Raw genomic sequence first — 20762 nt, forward strand, 5'->3', positions numbered from 1 at the left:
CTCCCTTTGTCTGGATCTGAGTCACGGCACCAATTTGTTATGAGTAAGGTTTGTGAATTCTCTAAGCCAATCAAGAATTCTTCGAGCCAATTCAATCAGAATACAAATTGCTTTATTTAGCAAGCAGTGATAAGCAAGAGTCCAGCGCTGGGCGGCCGGGAGTCCCCGCTCCCCAGGGCCCGCAACTTCCCAACCCCCTGAGTCCGTCTTTTATCGCTCCTTCTGCGTACGTGTCCTCTGATCCTGCGTTGTGCGCCTGCTTTGGGCTGTTGCTAGGGGGTCTTTTCCTGCCTCCTGCTGGTTGTGGGCTGAAGGCTCGGAGTCTTCCTCGCTGCCTCTTAGCCAACCTTTCTGTATTTTGCAAGCAAGCGCGATTTTTATCTTTGTGGGACTTCCTACTGTGCTTACCGTGGGTTTGTGCTCTTCCTGTTAAACAAGGCTTGCAAACTATGGTTATTGTATGTGTTTAATGAACAAACTTCTAGTTTCCCATAACAATACAGTCTGTTAGGATTTCCAAGAAGCATTTCACACAAGGGAAGGTGATTTTTCAAAGTGGAAAGAATCCTGATCTGCAGGATTCCTTGCCACAGGATGTTATGGATGTATGTTCTGTGGGCTACAAGACTGATCAGATGAACTTATGAGAGTACAGAGGCATAAGCCCCAGTTTAGAAAATCCCTGGGCACATTTTTCATGTGAGGAAATTGTTCTGGAAAAGCATTGTTACATTTTCACTGGTTCTCATGGCCTTTCTTTATCTCCCATTGCTGAATGCTGATAGGAACTGCATAGTGTGTCTTTTCCGTAACCCAGAATGTTCTTGTAAGGGTGCACTTCCACACATGGAAATTTCCAGAAAATATGGTCACTGGAGTTTTCAAATGGCATAGCTTCTGTGTTTGATAGATGAACTGTAGTAGTATATGACTTCAGTATAACATAAAACTTCAGTATAACGCTTTTGTCAAAATGTTTGGTTTTCCAGAGAGATATCTGCTAATCTGGGGACAGATTTTGCCAGTGTGTTCTAATGGTCTTTAGTGGCACTTCCATGAAAGTATTCTCTGTTGATTTTCTTCTCTTTGTCAGTTTTACATGAAGCACTGAAAATAGCAAAATATGGTTGTAACTTTACAGACAGTGGCAAAACATTCAAATGAACTTACATTATTCTATTGTAGTGGAAGGCTTTCAATATTTTTGCACTACTTCGAGTCTATAACATTTTGTGTGAAGGCACAATGATCTATAATTACTATAGTTTTTCCTATTGAAAAATGTATTCAGAAAGTTTCTGACTATCCCTACTTTTTATTATAGTGATATTTTAAAAGGTGTCTAAAAAAAAGTATGAAGTTTATTTTCTGCTACATATGTATTTACAGTTTGCAAAATTAGGACTTCTTTTCAAGAAATGTGCTGGAAAGAGACCAGGAAATGGGTATTGTCCTACAAATATCAGTTAAACCATAAAGAAACTACATAGGTGCTTTTATCATACATAAAATATGTCAGTAACAAAATTCAGTTAATATTTTGGAAAACTGCTGAAAGAAAGAAATTATGCATTACTTCCCCTTCCACAGCTTCTGAGAATGTTTCTGGCATCTTTTGGCTCATTTTGTTTGCTAATCAAGTCCACCTAGATATTTATAAATAATCCAAATACCCTCACTGCTGTGCACAAGCAATGCAGTTCTTTGCAGAACCACTGGAAGGTGAGGTGGGTTCTTTTTCTCTTCTTCTAGATCTCATTTACATGCTGATTAGCTAAGATCGATATCTTGTATATCAAGAGCTACTAGCTCTTTGAAATTCCTCTTTTTTTGGTTTTTTCTTCCCCTGACATTTGAGAATGTAGCATGAACAGAATATCCCCATAGCTGCTGAAAAATCAACTCTTTAAAGATTCACGCATTACTTGGAATAAGTAACTCCTTCATCTTCCTTTTCAACAGCTGCCTTATAACTGGAGTTAAAAACTGTGTGAACATCCTACCCCTTGATTATATGCAGGTGGCTGACTTTTACACCAGAAACCTTGGCCTTTTTTCTGAGACTGAGATTTTAGCTGCTAAAATTTCTGTTAATAAATCCCAGCTTGACTTCCTGAGTCCATATTTCTGAAAAGTGCTATAGTCCATGGCGACCAGGGTGCCAGTGATTTTTGTCTTTTGTGTCATTGTCATGTCATGACAAAACCTTCCCAGCCAGTTCAGATCCCTTGTCGTTTCTCCTACATACCTTTTTTTCAGCCCATTCAGAACTTCCAGATCCTCCTTCTTTTCCTTTAATAAAGGTTTGAATTTTTCTTTTAATTCCTTATGACTTTTTTAACTCTTTCTTTATTTTTTACTGGAAAAGTGTTTATGAAGAAAAACTGACAGTGAGACACACCGTTGTTGTTACATCACCAAAATGAACAACAAGAAAAAATTGAATTTTAGAATACAACTAGAGAATGTATGGCATGAGATTTCCTGCAGGGTTTTCTAAAACTATGTCTTATTGACTCACAAAATGTCCTGTTAATCTCAGTCCTGTCTTTGTAGTATTATTTTCCTGGGGAAAAAAAAAAGTATTAGTAGTATAAAGTCAGTTATTTTCTCTGAAAATTGTGATAGAATTTGTTTTATTTTGCATTTATTTCAATTTTATTAATTGATCCTTGCTTCTTCTGGAAAAAGTAATTAAAAGAATTCTTATAGATTTTGTCTGCTAATTGGTCTATTTATCTTGATTGGTAGAAAAATATATAGGAAAATATGTTTATCTGTGTATTTGTGTGTGTTTGCACCTGTATGTACTTCCAATTTGAAGAGACAGCTTTTACATTGTTGAGAATTATGAAGTATGTCATTTACAAAGTGCATGAGAACTGCTTCTCAAAACTCAGTTTCAGCATTATTCAGTGCGTGCAGGGAGCTGAGGTTGCCATCTGCAGAGCTGTGCATTTCATGCCTTTCATGTCTTTCCAGCTCTGATAGCCATTGGGAGGTACAGCATGACAATAGAGACGGTGGATGTTGGATGGTGCAAAGAGATCACGGACCGTGGAGCCACCCAGATTGCTCAGCGCAGCAAATCCCTCCGGTACTTGGGGCTGATGAGATGTGATCAGGTAAGGAGCCCTTTCCTGAGCTGGTGCCTCATTCTGAGTGTGATAGTGTTCCTGTGTGTGTGAGGGAGGCAGCAGGATTTATGATTTTCTGAACAAAAATGTTCAGTATTCACTACTCTAGCAACTGTTCTGGTGTGCCGTGTTCACATAGACAGCTCAAAAGTCACACAGAGGGCTAGAAGAAGCATTATAAATGTTTGCTGATGTAGATTTTCAAAATATCTGTAGGTTACACTCGCAGCCTGGGGTGCTCACAAGTTTTTTCACAAAATCTGCCCTCTGACAGTTTTGAATACTTTTGAATACTTTTGTCTGAAAGTGGTTGGCATGTCATAACTGTCACAGACTACTTTGTTTCTTAAAAAGAAAGGGAAAAAAAATCTTTAGTGTAACTTCAAGAGTGATACAGCAATTTTCTGTATGTCTGTGCTCTTGATCATAAATCATGGTTTTGAAGACAGAAGGACAAAGATTTTAATGAAATCATAATGATAAAAAGAGAAAAACAGACCGAGTTTCTTACTATGTAGCTTTATACTCGGAGAGTAGTAAGAATGTCTACAAGTTTTAGGACTTTATCATTAGAAGAAAAAAAGGAGAAGCCAGTCCATCTCCACTTCACCCTGTATATAGCCTTCAGAAATCACGTTCCTGTTTAGAGGAGAGATCGAGTCCCATGAACACAGCAGAATAGCTAAAAGAAAAATCATCGGAGGTCCAGAGTCTCTGGCCTTAACTCTTCACATAACCCTTCAGGGATTGTTTCTTTTCCAGACATCATCAACAAAATGTCTGGCTTGGGATGCCCATCATAAGCATCTCTCAGGCTTGTGGATTTCTGACTGGATACTCTCTATGGAAAAACAGGTTTTAGTCTAAGAAACTTCATGCTCCAAACCATTACCTTGCATCCTTCACAGTGCACTATAGAAGACAGTGACAAAACACAGTATTTCAGTTGGCAAGGAATAATAATGCCCAGGTCAGTGGTAAAATTAGAAATAGCATTTTGCAAAGCCAGCCTTAGGCATTTTCCAGTTTGCAAGGAGGTTGAGCACTTTGGAAGAATTGCTCTGTCTATCAAAGCTGAGTCCACTTAATCTCCTAAACATTAGTGTTTTATAAGAGCCAACAGACAAAAAGAGTGTGTGAATCTCTTTGATGGATGGCGCTAAGATTATGTACTTAGAGAATGTTAAAAGGGTAACTTGACCTTGGGAATTAGACCTGACCCAGAATCATCTAACCACTTCTGCACATGTATTTATTTTGTGAATTTGGCTAATGTTGAACAATCAACAAGGATCTAATAAGTGCAATAATTTTATCCTGTCTTTAACTGCTATAGAAAATCAATGATCTTGATGTTGAAAACAAGCTCTACTGCCTCATAAGTTAAACTATATGTCATTTTCATAGACATGTTCTACACTCTGTATGCCTTTAATTACTGGTAAACGCTTTTCTCATTTTTTAGAGGAGTATACAACATCTTTTGTATTAAAAAAGTCAACTGCTAAAAGGAAGAAAAAATACTACTTAAGAAAGCTTCAGGGAAGATACAAAAGCACTGTTGACTGTGTGCCTTGCGAGTGTGTGTGTGAATCTGCAAGTATCCAAAGTATGGTAGATAAAAGATATTAAGAAATTTGTAAACACTGTTACAGTGAACAGTGTGATAGTGGGGCTACCACTGGGAATTATTTTCTTGTTTGCAAAGCCTTGATGGGAAGAATAGTTCCACAGACAGAATGGAATAAATATCCTTGACTTGTGGGATTTTTGGCAGCTAGAAGATGCCAACTCCCTTTTTCCACTGCAAATGAGCAGAGAAATTACTGAACAAAATTGCGTTCTCAACTGTCTCTCCCCAGTATCATGCAGAACTAATTTTTTCCAGTGGCTGGGCTATTAAATTAAAAATGTCAGTGTCCAGCGCATCATTAAAGAGAATTCTTGGGTGGTGCTGAAGGGTTTATTTACACTCCCGGTTGGCCAAAATTCTTGTCTTTGTACTGTTGTCAGCTTGCAGTGAAGAGGTTTGAAGATTTGTCCCATCTAACCAGGCTTCCTTTTCTGAAGTACTGACTGTTGTGCTCATACCAGGTAGCTCTTATGCCTTTCTAAGAATTCCCAGGCATTTGGAAGGGAAGTACTTAAACTTCCACAGTTTAAACACAGTTACATAAGGAACATATGTAAGTAGACTTCAAATGGGTACCACTAAAACACTCTTTATGAGCCAGGCTTTTTGGAATTTCTTTGATATGCACTTGACATAAATTAGAGGCGTCAAGGGTCCTCCCCAGAAAGATCAAGAGAGGCTGTGAGCCTGGGTAAAGACAGTCTCTGTTTTATGCCATTGATTATCCAAGTGCCTCCAGGCAATGTGTTTCAGTAGATGCAAAGCATTATTGATCCACACCATGAAAATAATCAAATTATTCATTTTTCATCAAACTGCTATTGCCATGACCTTTCTTTTTATCATTTTTCCTACCATCTTGCGTGCACACCACAGGAGCAATATGGACTTTGCCTTAAAATAGATGACATTGTGTTGAGAAATATCATTAAAAAATGATATTTACTATGAGGTCATCATAATGAGAGCATATATTTCAGTTGGAACTTTTCTGTATCAGATGGGATACATCTAAGAGACTATCATCCAGACCTCCTGAAGTATGAAAGTGATCTAGTATAGACTCTAAATGTTTTTAAATACTGCGTTCTGGACAACAGAATTCCCCACTTGTCTGCATTCCAACATGAACAGGTACTTGAAGCAGCTAGGCCCCTTGTCCCTTCTGATCTTTCTCACAGGACAGATTATCGACTGTGCAAATAAATTTTTGTGTACATGGGTATGTGTGCATCTGTGCAGGCACCAGGCAGCCCTCAGGACTGCTCAAGTCATGTGTTCCATAGAAAGAAAACGTTGCTATTCTGAGTCTCCGTTTCTTTTGAAAGCAGTAACAGATAAAATCAGTAGTTATTTAAGGCCTAAGCAGGACATTTTAGAGGTTTGTAATTGGAAAAGGCATGAAAGAGAAGGCATTTCTGTTTTGCATTCTGGTGTTCTGCCTGTGTTTGCGCTGTGCCGCGCTTCCAGGGGCAGCAAGCCAGGCTTTGTTCTTTCTTGTCAGCTCTTCACAGTGCTCTGGGAGCAGGGTGCAACCACAAACTCCCCATTCCTCTGCACAGAGGAGTGCTGTGCTGCTGGGGGCTGCGGCCCAAGGTTGTGTTTTAGGACTTGATGTGTCTGTGTTGGAGCACGTGGCGGGTTGGTGCTGCTCGGGAGCGCAGCAGCTCTTGGTTTGTCACCCCGGAAAACACCAAGAAAAGCATAACAAGGGGTTATATTGAATTCACTTCAGATTAGCTCCCCACAGCAGAATGAACACATGACTGTTCATTCTTCCGACCAAATTTTAATTGTAGTTCTGTATTTTTTATCACAGCTTAGGAGAGGGGATATTTTAAAGATAATTGAACCTTTCCTTTAATTACTTTAAGTATCTTGAGAAAGGTGTGGGCAGTTACAGGATGCTTTCTTTCCTCCCACAGACATTGACATCAGAATTCCTAAGAGCTTTTCTTGCATCCTAAGGGCATAAAATGATGCCTGCATCAAAATAACAGATTTAAATGCACATTTCAAGTTTTTCTTTCTGAACACAGTGTACTGTACATTCCTATCATTAAACTGACCTAGATCCTATTTACTTCTTCTAGTTAATTATATAATTAATTAATTAATTAGGTCTATTTTGTATTTCATATTTTAAAAAAAGGAGGAAAAGGGTGATGTTCCCCATACTATTTATTTCTAGAAATCATTTTAAAGATGTCTTTATAGCACTTCTTTTTTGTGCTCTCACAAGAAGTGAAACAGCTTTACATAGCGGCAGCTTGAAATCTTTACCCTTGGGGAAAACAGCTGGGTATCAACTATGAAATAGGGACTAAAAGTTTGTTGTTTCTTTTTTTTTCTGGGTAATAGCTTGACTGGTTGAACAATGTGTCACAATAATCTTCCTGCGACTTTTTTCACACACAATTTTCATATTTCAAGATCCTTTTCCTATAACTGTGGTGCAGTTTGTAGCAGTTATCAACAGTGCTCCCACGTAAATGCAGGAGACGTTTTTTGGGAAAATAGGCAGAAAAATGACACTGAAAAACAGAGGCCCACAAAATTCAATATTCACCACTATGTGTGAATGAAATGAAATGAAGAGAGTCCAACAAAGCTGGCTGTGAAAGGATACACAACTTAGTTAATAAATCATGTTGGCCCTTATTCTTTGCTTTTTTTTTGTTGCTTTTTTCCTTTCCATTTTTTGAGATGAATTTCTCAGGAAAGACATGGTTGCTTTTCATGAAAATACTTCTGGAAGCCTGTAGCTTATTCCAGATGACTTTCTCAGATAAATTGTAGCATATATTTCCTATTCTAGTTTTGCTGAGATATTAGAGCACAGAAGTTGATGGTCAGTACAACTGACAAAATGACAAACTATTTTATGTTCCCAGAGGAAAAAAGATAGATGATTCCTAAAAAGAAAAAATGGTCAGTTAAGAAATCATTTGCATCTTAAGTAAGAATAAGATTTTTAGACTATATGTGGATTTTTAATATAATTTATCACTTTGTCCTTCTACAAAACCTGTTTTACAAATATTTGTAAATACATTTTCAGTGAAGACCACAAATCGTTAGCAGAGTTAGGAATGCAGCTCCTGTTTAAGAGAAACATTTTGACCCATCACTCACAACCCTTTAATTTACACAGCTAGTCTGCAACCGAAGGTAAGTGAAAAAGACCATTAGCTCTTTTATATATCCCAGGTTCTAGAGATAAATCTTTCAATTTCCAATATATTTTTGAGCTTAAGTCTTCTTAATCAATGGTAGACTAGTGAGAATACAGAACCATGGCTTGTTTTAATGTAATTATCACAGCAATTTGCCTTCCACTTTCAGAAAATGCTATCATTAGCCTGATCAGAAAACCTGCCAAATTGCTACCATTTCTTCTTTTATATTACAAGGGGTTCATTTTGAGATTTGAAATTATGGTTTTGTGATTTGAAGAGGAATGAAAATATCCAATCCTTCTCTTTAAGAAAAATTCTGTAGCCTTTTTTTTTCTCTTAAATTACTATAATTTGTTCAAGTACGTTGCTGCATATTAAAAAGGAATTGCTGTATTTTTTAAAGTTTTATATGTATAATGTAGGAGCTGCAATTGATACATCTCTCTATGAATAATGAAGATTTTAGATTCATGAGATCTGTGAATCTCATTAGAAGGAAACCACGGCTATCCCACAACAAAAGAAGAATAGCATTTATTTCACTTTGGTTTTCAATACAAGAATTTTAAAAGTCTGAACAATACTACTTTTGCCTTTTTCCCCCTAGCTAACTAGGATAACAGATACATTATGTGTGTAAACGAAAGTATCTGCTAAAACACACACAAAAAGGAAGGGTTTTTATACAAGCTAAAGATTTTGCTCTTCTAGTTTAACTGTTTCTTTGCTAAAAGGTTTTTATTCTCCAAGCTGATTCCTCTGCAGCGGTTCTGTGGCACTGGGCTGAAGATGGAATCTTCCAGAATTAATGAAATTGTCCTTGTTTCTAAAAAGCACCCACCTGAACCCTGTCATTCTCTAAGAGAAAGATAGACCCTCAGCTGATGTTCAACAATTCAAAATCATGATAAGGCTAGCTATTAAGGAAGAATGCAATGTGAACTGATCAGCATCTTTATGAATAAAAAAATCAAAAAGGGAGAAATTTTTTAGAAGCATTGCTTCCTGGAACTTCCAGTTATTTTTGCCAGCTGGCAACTTTTGAGAAAGACTTCTCTGTTAGTTTTACATGCCATCATTTTGACAGGTATTACAGTAATGTGCTCAAATTATTGTTAATGTAGTCAAATAGGAAGAAAAATATTCAGTGTTATTAATTCAACAGGCAGAAAGTAATCTGAAAGAATATTTATCACTATATAAATTACCACTGTCATTTCACTGCATCTGGGTCTTTATTAACTGCAATTTTTAGAAGAAAAGAAGTTTTTGAAATGTGTGTAATACTGGTAATATTTTTACCTGGAAATATTCCATAGGTGGAGTCTAGAAGTTCATCTGATGAAATGGGCAGAATTAGCAAACCAAATAATCTGCCAGCCTGAAGGGCTCCTTTAAAATGGTTTCTCTGCTTTAACAGAAAAATAAACCCTCACAACAAGCAAAGAGAATTGAGAGTGAAACCTTTGTAACTTACACAAGTTCAATAAAAATAGTGTGTTGCAGAAAACTGTGCATCCTCACAGAGATCTGAAATGGGTGTTGCTAGTTTGCAGTAGACTGGGAGTTTGGGACAATAGCATTCACATGAGAAAACTACCACAACAATGAATTTCATTCCTTTCAGGTGAGATTTAAACAAGAACTGTAAAGTAGATACAATCCACAGGCAACCTTGCCACACTTTCTGAAATCCCTCCAGAAGGGCTACCAAGGAGTATTAGAAGACTTGTGCATTCCATTTATTCCAATTCACACAGCAGAGAAGATTGCAGATATTTCTGTTTACCTACTCCTTTACCTTTACAAATATAAATGGGTAATTAATTTCTAGGATTTAACACAATTTAGTTGTCAAATGTCATGATAATAATAACACTGTACAGACTGTGCTTGCTGATTTCATTATTTATGAGTCTACAAATACAGTGTTTTTGTGTGTGTGCAAATGTGATTGTTTTTCTTCCTTTTTTTCAATAACATCATCCTCTAAGTCAAAACACATTCTTTTCTCAAGTTGTAAGGGACTTTATTTGGACTATAGGATATTGTGCTAATATTGGTAGTGTTGTTATTTTGTTAAAGTCCTAAACAAGGGTTCTGCCCCTGGGCATCAGGGCAACTGAAACTCTGTGGAATATGTCTGCCTTAGCTGATCAACTGCACTTCACACAAAACGTTTCCAGAAATCTTTAATTTTGTTATGGCTACAGGCAACAGTTATAATTGGGCCACCTGAGAATATAATTCATTCAACTATTAGCAGGAAAAAAAAAATCAAAGTACACTTTTTATAAGACACTCACTTGAGGAAGCAAAATACAACTTAGAGAAGAGAAAGACTGTGTGAAAATGTTTTGCTTATAACTCTGTGTATATGTTGGATTTTTTGTAAAACATTGGAGAAATAGGAACATAAAGAGTTTTCCATATCCATCATTATGGATACACACAATGTCTATAAAGTCATTTCTTTAACCATTGCATACAAATTTGGCTTTCATGCAATACTTCTCTACATGTATTGAGACAGAAGAGCACACAAATTCCAGTAGCCCTAATGCTGAAATATCACTCCATAAGTAAAATGCCAACAATATTGTAAGAAAGCCCTTTGGAGACAAATCCATTTGCATTTCTTCTGTGTGAAGTTGATTTTTCGAATGTTTGTATGTAGAAGTGTTATGATAATACTTGTGCCATTTTTCTAACCTATATGTGTGGCAGCCCTAAAATCTTTTGGTCTGAATGCTACCTCTCACCTGCTAATATTTCCCTAAAATTCTTAGCAAGTACTAGATTTCTAAGATTAAGCTAGCAGTTCTATGTATTATTAATGCCTTTCTGTGCAGATATTGCTGACTCAGGGTATTATAAATTGGTCTGTTATTTTTTATTAATGACTGATCTATAAAGTTGTAGTAATTGTAGATACCAACCTCAGAAATCAGCCAGCCAATGTCCCTTCCAAGGGCTAGGTTAGATACTATGCAGATATTATTTTAGCTGTCGTCCCTGAATAGTGGTCTGAGGGACACAAGCAGGTTTTTGTATCAAGTTCTAGTAATGCACTATTGCACTAATCCAGTTTTGCAAGGTTTAGCTTTTTAATTTATATAACTGCTTGTTGGTTTCAGTTATTAACTTGGAATGGAGATAACTTTTTCTTTTCAATTATCAAGTGAGCTGGTCATTAAACTGAAGTCATTAAGATGTGAAGATTTTTAGGTTTTGTTGTTGAAAAAGACCTATCAAACTCTTTAGATTAATCCTGAATACTCATCCACTGCATAAAAGTTGCAGTTTAAGTGATGACTCTACTCTTGCTTTTCAGTATTGCTCTAGATAACACAGACATTCTTGGCACATTTTAATGGCTTTACAGTCTGATCTTGATGCACCTGTAGGAGTAGTTTTGGAGATCAGTACTAAATATTACAATTCTTGGCAATTCAGTGAAAGAGTATCCAATCCCAGAGAAGATTTCCTGGACATCATATCAACTAAAGACAAGCTAAGGAAAAGTAACTAGGAAAGTCCTGTTTAGGAAAAGCCCTTATACCTCTGTTTCTATTCCTAAGCAGTGAAGGGAGGTGTCAGTCTCATTAAAAAGAAATGCCTGGTTTGGCTGATGGTTTCAAATGTAATGTCTAATTTACCTTAACAAGGTTAGGAAAACTTGAATTCATCCTTCGAATTTAATAAGATCTGTTGTAGGAGCATAACAAAAATACTAGGTTAAAAAAAAAATCCTAGTCCTTTGGAATCATTTTATATTTTTAGAAATTCCTAATTTTATAATCTAGAAATTAAAGAAAACAATGCTGAAATTATCACTAAACCAAAAGACACAGCAAATTTAAATGGAAAAAAAAATTACCTAATAACTATTCTTGCTTGCATTTTGGATTTTTCATGAAGACTTGTGGAAGGTGGCATAACATAAATTTCTGAAGATGTTCTGTGTCAGACAAGTGGTGTTCCAAATCAGTAAATGCTGGCAATAGGACTAGATGAGTAAATATAACATGCTAGATAAAAATATGAATGAATATTTTATTGTGAGTAGCTTTCAGTTTACTCTGAGCCTGAAAAAATCAGCTCATAAGTGTTGGTTACTTTATTCTAGGAAAAATATTTACAGAATTGTCACAGTTTTCAGGCTTTCTGTTATGGGCAGACCATTTTACCTAAAGGAGAGTAAGAGTGTTGAGCACTGATTTCCCATTTTTCTCAGTATTTCAGCCACATTTTGTGTGTACGTGGCAGAGCGATGGTGAAAGTTCTCCAGAGAGGCACTCACAAAACCCTTTTGCCAGCGTAGCATTTCACAGGGACTCGAAGGGTGTTCTTGTTCTTCTTTCCAAGATGAACTCCTAATTATCACATGAGAAATGTTCTCTAGCATGGATAATATTTAAATACTGTCTGCACAACCACACTGTCATTAGATGAAGAAGAAGTTAAGGAGGTCCTACCCCAGATAACATTTGTCACAAAGTCAAATGCATTATTCTGGGAAATAGGCAATATGTGTTCAAGTGCCTTTAAGCAAAAAGTATTCAAAATTATTCTAGGTCATAATCTAGGCTCTAATTGAGTTAGAAGGAGATGATACCACTTAGTCTACCATTTTCTGTAACCCATCTTCTCCTTTGTTTTGTTTTTTTTCAATCTATTCCTTGGCTTGGAATAAATAGTTATTTCAGGAAGAAAAAATAATTTTCAAACCAGTCTTTGTTGTTATTTTGGTTTTTTGTTTGATGACCAGGATTTGCAAAACCTATTGCTTTCATTCTTAATGATATGGGCTGCATTCTCTCATTATGTGTTAAAATATAATTGAAGAGCTATTCAAATTCAGATGAATGATTATCTATTAGATAATCTAAGTAGTTTATCTGCAGACAGTAGTCTTTCTTTTGACAACTCAAAAGATGAAGATTAATGAAAGTTCTGTGAAAGAAAAATATAGCATTTTACAGCATATTAAGATGTGGGGATTTTTAGCTTTCATTCATTGAACAAGAATGTTTAAGCTCAGAAGGGAAAATTGTTCTGTTTGTGTAATGAACTTATTTTGGGAATGACATTCAGTACTTTTGTTTTATCACCAGCCAAGCTGATCTTAACAAAGAGACAGAAGCTTGTGTTCTAATGGCTGGGCATAAGACTTCTTTTCATCTTAATCCTACCACTAGGGAAATGATGACAAGGATCCTCACAAAGTTGACTTAGATATTACTTTTCACATTCATTAACAAAGAATAAAATTTTACTTCCTTTTTTCCTGTTTTTCAGACAGTGCAGTTTTTAGCCCAGTAGTATGGAGAGTTTTTAATACTAAAAATTTTTCATTGTTTTTGTGTCTGACCTGACTTTTCTCATGGTAAAGAAAAGGTATCAAAATCTTTAGAAAGGGAATACTTTTTTTCTCATCTCTGGATCCAGGTTGGTTGTCCCACTGCCAATTTTTTTTTCTCCTTCTTCTGTTGTGTAATCTTACATTGAATTTAGTTTGGCATAATTTTTAAATCCTTGCTTTTTACTCTCAGGATTAAGAATATTTATATTTAACTTAAAGTTACATATATTTGATCATTTATCATGAAGCTTGGTAAGATTTTTTTTCCTTTATCATGAGAGTAAACTCAGTTTTTCAGACTCTGAGTAATTTCTCTCTGTATATGTTATAGTTCCAAATACATCCATAGGATTTGTCATTACTTTACTGTTTAACAACAAGTTGTAAAAAAGTTGTTGCCTAGGATCAAACTAATAATTTAAAATATTTTCTTAATGCTTCAGTAAAAAATGGAGAAAAGCTTCTACTCTACAGGCTTTGGTCATAAAACAGCTGGTTTTGTCAGTGGCACTTCTGAAATGGTTTTATCTGCCTTCTTCATACTCATGTTTATTTTGTAAGCGTATTTGGCACTTGATGCCAAAAGCTTCCTTCTTCTGTTTAGTAAAGTATTAATAGCAAATAGCAAAAAATTTTATCAGTAATAATTGTATCAGAAAAAAAATAGGACAAACAGTTAGAGGTGTTTTACCATAGATTTCTTCATAGGTTTTTAAGACTAAAAGATACCATTGTAACATCCTCTGTCTTCCTAAGTATCATGGGCCATGCCTAAGTTAGTCTGGTAGTAAATATATCAGCTTAAACGTAGCTAGGCTGTACCTTGTGGGTGAGCATCATCTTTGTAATGAATTCGCCTTGTTTGTTCCTTATAACAGAGAATGTGCATATAACAATGGCTCTAAAGCCATGATATCCATGCTGTTCTAACAAATAATGCCCAGCATGTAAGTGCTAAATCATAATAACTTCTATGTACTAGCAAAATTTGCAGCTATCTAGTAGATAAATAATGCATCTTCTTCAAGCTTCCCATTAAGAAAGAGCAAAATAAGTCACTGTCGGTTGTAAGCCTCTTTGTTGTGGCTGAGTTAACCATTAAGAGGAGTTTCTGGTAGCCTGGTCGATTCTGCCATGGGTCTCTGCAGCATAACTCTAATGAAAAGAGACTTTTGGCTATTTTTGGATAGGCATAAAGTAGCAAATTACTGCTACTCTGGGGATTCTTCCTTTCCAAGCAATATTTTTCTGAATTGTAGCTTATAATTTGAGTATGTGAGTAGCTTATAATGTGACTATGTATTCACCTGTAAATATCAAATGTTATGGGGGACTTGTGCTATCTCTGATTTCATTTTGCTTTTTCAAAGTCACTTCTTGTTTTTCAGCACTGAAAGATGTTACTGTAACATAGCAATTTGCCAGAGAAGTGCAGTTTGTGCTGTGAAGTTAAACCAGTTTTCTATCCAAGTCAGGCTCAGCTAGATGAAACTTCCAATGAAGATTGAGTATTTCTATTATCAAAGTAGAAGAACTGGATATTAAACCTTTCATTTATCCTTGTCATTGGGTGCAATCACTGTTCAGAGGGAAGCTCTCCTTGTTATCTTTTAAGGACAAAAATATTATTAGATACGGTGGTTACTGTGCTTTAAAAATATTTTTCCAAGACAGATCTTTGTAATAGTAGTAAACGTTTTTCAGTCTGGCTTTTTACTTTTGGCCTTAAAAGTGGAACACTGAAGGAAGAAAAGCAAACAATGCCATCAGTTGTAGATGCTACTCATGTAGGTGATTCAGTAACTGTAGTATCAATGCATTTTAAAATGCCCAATTGTTCAGCAAAGATTTCAAAGAAAGCCAACTAGAAGTCATGGTTCTTAGGTTAATCTTTTATTTGTCTAAAGGCTGAAGAAAGCTGTTTACCTGTGTGATATGAACTGCAATTGTCTTTAAAATAATTGACAAATTAATCGCCTCACAGCACTGGAGTTGTAAAGGGTGTTAGGTTTAGCTGGGTTTGTCTAATTACCTTGTTTTATGAAGAATAAAAGTGCTAACGCTGATGTCTCAAATTTAAGAGGGACATCCCAGACCCAACCATCTTGTATGTTTTAATATTGATACCAATTCTGCAGTGTTATCCTCAAAAAAGAGGGCTAAAATAAAATCTTCTGCCAATGATGTATGTGAAGACATGCAGGACTTTTACCTTTTGGAAAAAAGGGGCATAAAGGAGTAATTGATCTACCTGCAACATAGAATAGTTCATATTTTTTCCCCATCTTTAGTCATGTTATCTATAACTTTTCATTTCAGGCCTGTTGATAGCAACCATACAATGCAAGTTCATTACAGTAAAGTTAATTGTGGAGTTACTACTTAGCATTTTTAAATGTCTCCCAAACTGTACCATAAATTAATTAATAGATGTAATCTATTTTCATTTGCCAAAGGCAAAAAAATCTCACATTTTTAAATGTTTGTCTGCTTGAGCAACTTTGAGTAAATAGGTTCTATTTCAAGTTAGAAATCTGTTACTCTGGACAGCATTTTGTTTAACCAGGATGATAAAACTTCTTCCTTTACTATGAAATCATAGCGGGGTTTGATTTTGATTTTGTCATTCTCTAACCAAACATTACATTCTGTATATTTATTTTGTGATAAATGCACCCAAACCTACAGTAACAATGAGGAGCCCCATCCTGGAAGTCCGCCCAGGAGTCCAAAGCTTTTCCATTCTTCTAGCTTGCCTATTGTTACCCTTTTCATTCACTTCCTGCGCATCACAGGTTCTGTTCTTCTGTTGCAGGTGAATGAGGCCACAGTGGAGCAGCTGGTGCAGCAATATCCACATATAACCTTCAGTACTGTGCTGCAGGATTGCAAGAGAACACTGGAGCGGGCTTACCAAATGGGCTGGACACCCAATATGTCTTCTGGCTCCTAACTCTCTGTACCAACACGTTCCACTCTGCTGCATTCGGTAGATCTAATGGGGATTGCAGAAGGGTTTATAACCTTTCATATGATGCAATATAGTTGTGAGTTTACAGAGGTTACAGTAAAATGGCAAAAGCTGTACACTGACTTTAATGTACTGTACAACTAAGTACAAATATTGAAGCAAAACTTTAGAAATGCATTGTGGTTTTGTTTGCATAAAAGTGATAAAAGCCTTTGACAAATTTCTTGAAGTGGATTCCTACTAGTTCTCTGGATAGTTTGAGTTATAGATGTTAAGCTTGCTTTCCTCTGTTTACTTTGCCTTGGTCATGTGTGTTTCCTTTGATCTGTAAATGGTAACTCAGTGCTAGCACCAGTGCAGTTGATCAACAGAGGCATGTGTTGAAACTGGGAACTAAACTTGATGCTTTTTATTTACTAAAGCTATGCCAGAGGTTTTAAGATACAGAGTAATAAGAAAATCTACAGTGAATTACCATTTTCTTATCAACATCTTCCTTTTTTTTCTTTAAATATAAGAAGCTGTAGTGATATTAAAATCTTTCCACCTTGACATTTTAATAATGAATAACACTGCTTACCCTAACAATAATAGCGAGCTACACTTCATGAAGACAAAGAATAGCTGAATACAACAACTATCAGAAATAAGTTGGTGATGCTTATTATATTTGGCTGAAAAGATTTTATGTCTATTGTAAATGAACTTGAATCCTCTGACTGTGCTGTTCTGTTGATGAATTGGAAAATTCAGATGAATGGGTATAAGTCAATAGCAGGATCCCTCTCATTTCCTGTGTGGTTTTATTTTAGAATGGATCTTCCAATGCAAATAGTGATTGCCTTGAGAAGGCCATCTAAACATAAGTCCCATCACAGGTATCTTTGGTAGGATCAGATGCTTCTTAATACAGTGTGTGCAAGGAGATATCCAAATTAAACACATGATTCATTTTCTTTGTGGGACTGTTATGGTTTAACCCCGAACAGCAACCAAGTACCACACAGCCTCTCTCTTACGCTCTCTCACACATTGCATTCTAAGGAGTTAAATTTTAGCAGGGAATTGTGAAAAATACAGACATTGCAGCTTCAATTTGGAGTTGCCTTAACCTTTAGAGTATTACCATTTGGTTAAGAATGTTGTCAGGTATGTAACACTGGATATTTGTTTTTAAAAGGTTACAGCATTTAAATCCAAACTATGAAATGCTTAAGCTTCAGCTGAAAAGTTGCCATTATTGTCAAAATGTTTTGCTAATCCAGAAGGCCTAATGCAGCATAACATAGAAGCTTGTTTAGTATGGCTGTGTAACCCTGTAAACCTATTTGTTGATTTCCGTAACATAATTTTTTACAACAGAAACATCAGCTCACATTACTTCCAGTGAGGATGTTGAATGTTTTCTTATTAGACTTTTCAAAATGGGGATGAACTAATTTCTCTGGAAAAAAAAATATATCGTAAAGATTTTGTTTAAAATAAGTGGTAAATACTTGTGAACATGTGTAATGCTACGCTGTTTATTTACTCCTAAATGGTAACAATATTTTAAGAATAAAGCCAGTGAATTTTATTGCAGATATAGTACAGAATCTTAGTCAATTTTCTTTTAATGTCTCTTTATGAGTGCATTAAAACTATTCACACAATTTGTAAGTTTCTATTTTTTGGTGAGACCTTTGATCTTGCAATAAATTTTCATAAAATAAAAAAGATGTGATGTTTTCTGTTTATCTGTGCTTCTAACTGTACTTAGACTGTACTAACAGAGAGTCTGAAATCTCCATTGTTGAATAGATAGAACTCACCTGGACATGATCCTTAGTAAACTGGCCCTGCTGAGACTGACAGAGTTTAATTAGATGACATCCATAGATATTTTTCCATCTAAAATGTACTATAACTCTGCAGATTTTTAAAATATTATGGGTCTGTTGGTTCTCTATTCACTTCAGTCATAAAAGTCACTTCCAGTAGTTTGGCTTTTAATGACTACTCATCTCTCAGTTTTGTGAACATACTCATCTATAGATCTCACCCTGACTAGTTAATTTTAGTTTTATGTGGTATAAGAATTCTAGATACAAATATGTTTTTCTAATTGCAGTGTTGACACAGATAGTTCCTTGATTTCCTTATATTAATAGTTTCCAAAGTAGTTTTAGAGGAATATATAATACTGCAGACTCATCTTTGACATGTCATGCAGGAAAATATCATTATGGTGGAAGAAAAGCTACTGCCTCTTGTAAAAATAAAAATTATCCCTGTTTTCTCATATGCAAAACTTAGAGTGAACTGAAAAACTCATAGGTGGCTTCTGGATTCCCTAGGTCCAAAAGGCCTACTTTAATAGAAAAAATATGTCCTTTTTTCCTTCAAATTCTTTGTGGGAACATGTTGTTAAGATAGGATAACCTGTGGCTCAGCACTTTCTCATCAGAAACATTTCTAGGATGGGCTTGTTCAGCCTGCAGGAAGGGCTGAGACAAACTCTCAAATGTTTTCTGAATTAAGAGGTAGGTGGTTGTAGGAGAAAGACAGATAATGTTTCTTTTCAGTCATTCACTCTTTAAATCCAGATGTAATTAAGGCTCAAAGCAAACTCAGATAGTTCGCCTGGTGGTCATTCCACCCATCTCTCACCACCTAAAGGGTATGTGGAGGGCACTGTTCCTGTGCAATTTGTCTCATCAGAGGGAATGACTACTGTGATGTTTCTCATGCAGCTTCAAAGTCACTTTTCCCGGGCTCCCAGATTAGTGGGAAATCTAGTGAAATGCCAAATCCTAGATGGCATACCTCCCTTGTTACCAGGTGCTCTGTGCAGTACTAGGCATATTCTAGTAGTCTTTGAACAGGGACAAAGAGTATTTCTCTCAAAAATACCGAAACTGTGTAGTTGAGCCAGTTATGCCCCATGAGATGGGGTGAGTATCTTCAGGCTTACATGTGAATGTCCTAGCACCCCAGGTGGGAGTTTTACACCTGAGCCAGTTGTGCAAGGGAGGACATGGGCATGGTAAAAAGTTTATCCCACCTCACATGATCTGCTTCTTTATCAGCCTTCTCTGTTGCCTGCCTCAAAACCCAGCTTGCTGCCAAACAAAGGTTGGTTTGTTGTGGCCATCCTCCACTGCTGGTCATCCTCCACTTGCTCACCCTCTCTGCACCTTGGCCATTCTTAGGCAGATCAGAGATTTTGCCACCACACATCCAAAAGCTCACCTCCCCACTTTGGTTGGGGGTGCAAATCTGCCCCCAGCAAATCACGTGCTGCTTTTGCCAGTGGCTGATTGAGTCATTAACCTTTAACATTTTGGTCTCTCACACTCCCCAGCAAAGGATGCACATGGAGCTGTTGGAGCAAGTCCAGAGGAGGCCACCAGGACAATGAGAGGGATGGAGCAGCTCTACTTTGAGGAAAGGCTGAGAGAATTGGGATGGCTCAACAAGAAGAATAGAAAGCTTCAGGATGAGGTAGCTCTGGCCTTCCAGTACCTGAAGGGAGCCCACAAAAAAGATGGAGAATAATTTCTACATGATCATGTAGTGACAGATCAAGGGAAATGATTTCCAACTGAAGGAAGTAGGTTTAGATTAGATACAAGGAAGTTCTTTACTGTGAGGGTGATGAAGCACTAGAACAGGTTGGCCAGAGCAGCTGTGGATGCCACTTCAAGGAGGTATCAAGGTTGTCTTGGTTTGGGAAGACAGGAGTCTGCTAAGGAAGGCAGGAGCCTCCCCTGAAATGGAGAATGTAAACCCTCCCCACCCCTCCAAATTGCAATAATTTTAAATTAAGGGGCTCTCAGGCAAAGATTTGGGAGCAGGAAATAACAGTTCTTTAATAGGGAGGGAAAACAAAATAAAAATAAACAATGCAGTCCACTAGAACAACACTGACAGAGTCAGAACCCAACCTGACACCCTGTTGGTCAGGGTGTTGGTGGCAGTCCGATTGAAAATGTGGCTGCAGTCCTCTGAAGTATCAGGTGTGGTTCTGTTGGAGCAAGGAGGATCTGTAGAGAAGGATGTAGTCTTCCTCTTAAGATCCAGGAAGAAAAAGCAGCTGCTGTTCCTCTGGGGAATCTCGTGTAGAAAAGCCGTGCTGGAGTTTCAGAATCTCAGAGTATATCGGGGTAGCAGTGCTTGGCTCCTCCCTCTGGGCGGAGCATCTCACAATGGGATGTTATAGTTCTTATCAGTCATGCACTGATATTCAATAGTCTGTTATCAGCAGAGGTCCCCTCCCGAGGAAGGTGTGAATGTGGTCACTCAAAGAGAGAGATAAGGCAAACTGCCCACTTGACAAGGTAATCAGCCATACAGATGGTAATGGGAAACGTCTTGCATGCAACCTTCAACAAAGGTCAAGATGGAGTTTTGAGCAACTTGGTCTCTGCCAATGTCAGAGATCAACCAAGTGATCTTTAAGGCCTGATCTAACCCAAGATACTGTTTGATTCTATGA

The 20762-nt window shown here is 36.8% G+C and overlaps 1 protein-coding gene across 1 annotated transcript in view; it reads left to right on the plus strand.

Annotated features, from left to right (window-relative positions):
• Nucleotides 1-18001, plus strand: part of FBXL17 (F-box and leucine rich repeat protein 17) — a 263870-nt gene extending 245869 nt beyond the window's left edge. Inside the window, exons 8-9 of the mRNA XM_014309924.2 lie at nucleotides 2983-3125; nucleotides 16130-18001. Coding sequence (XP_014165399.1) covers nucleotides 2983-3125; nucleotides 16130-16267 — 281 coding nt within the window. The 3' untranslated portion in view covers nucleotides 16268-18001. The remainder of the gene's footprint in view (nucleotides 1-2982; nucleotides 3126-16129) is intronic.
• The last annotated feature ends 2761 nt before the right edge of the window (nucleotides 18002-20762 follow it).

This window comes from Geospiza fortis, unplaced genomic scaffold (genome assembly GCF_000277835.1).
Source record: "Geospiza fortis unplaced genomic scaffold, GeoFor_1.0 scaffold447, whole genome shotgun sequence".
NCBI lineage: Eukaryota > Metazoa > Chordata > Aves > Passeriformes > Thraupidae > Geospiza > Geospiza fortis.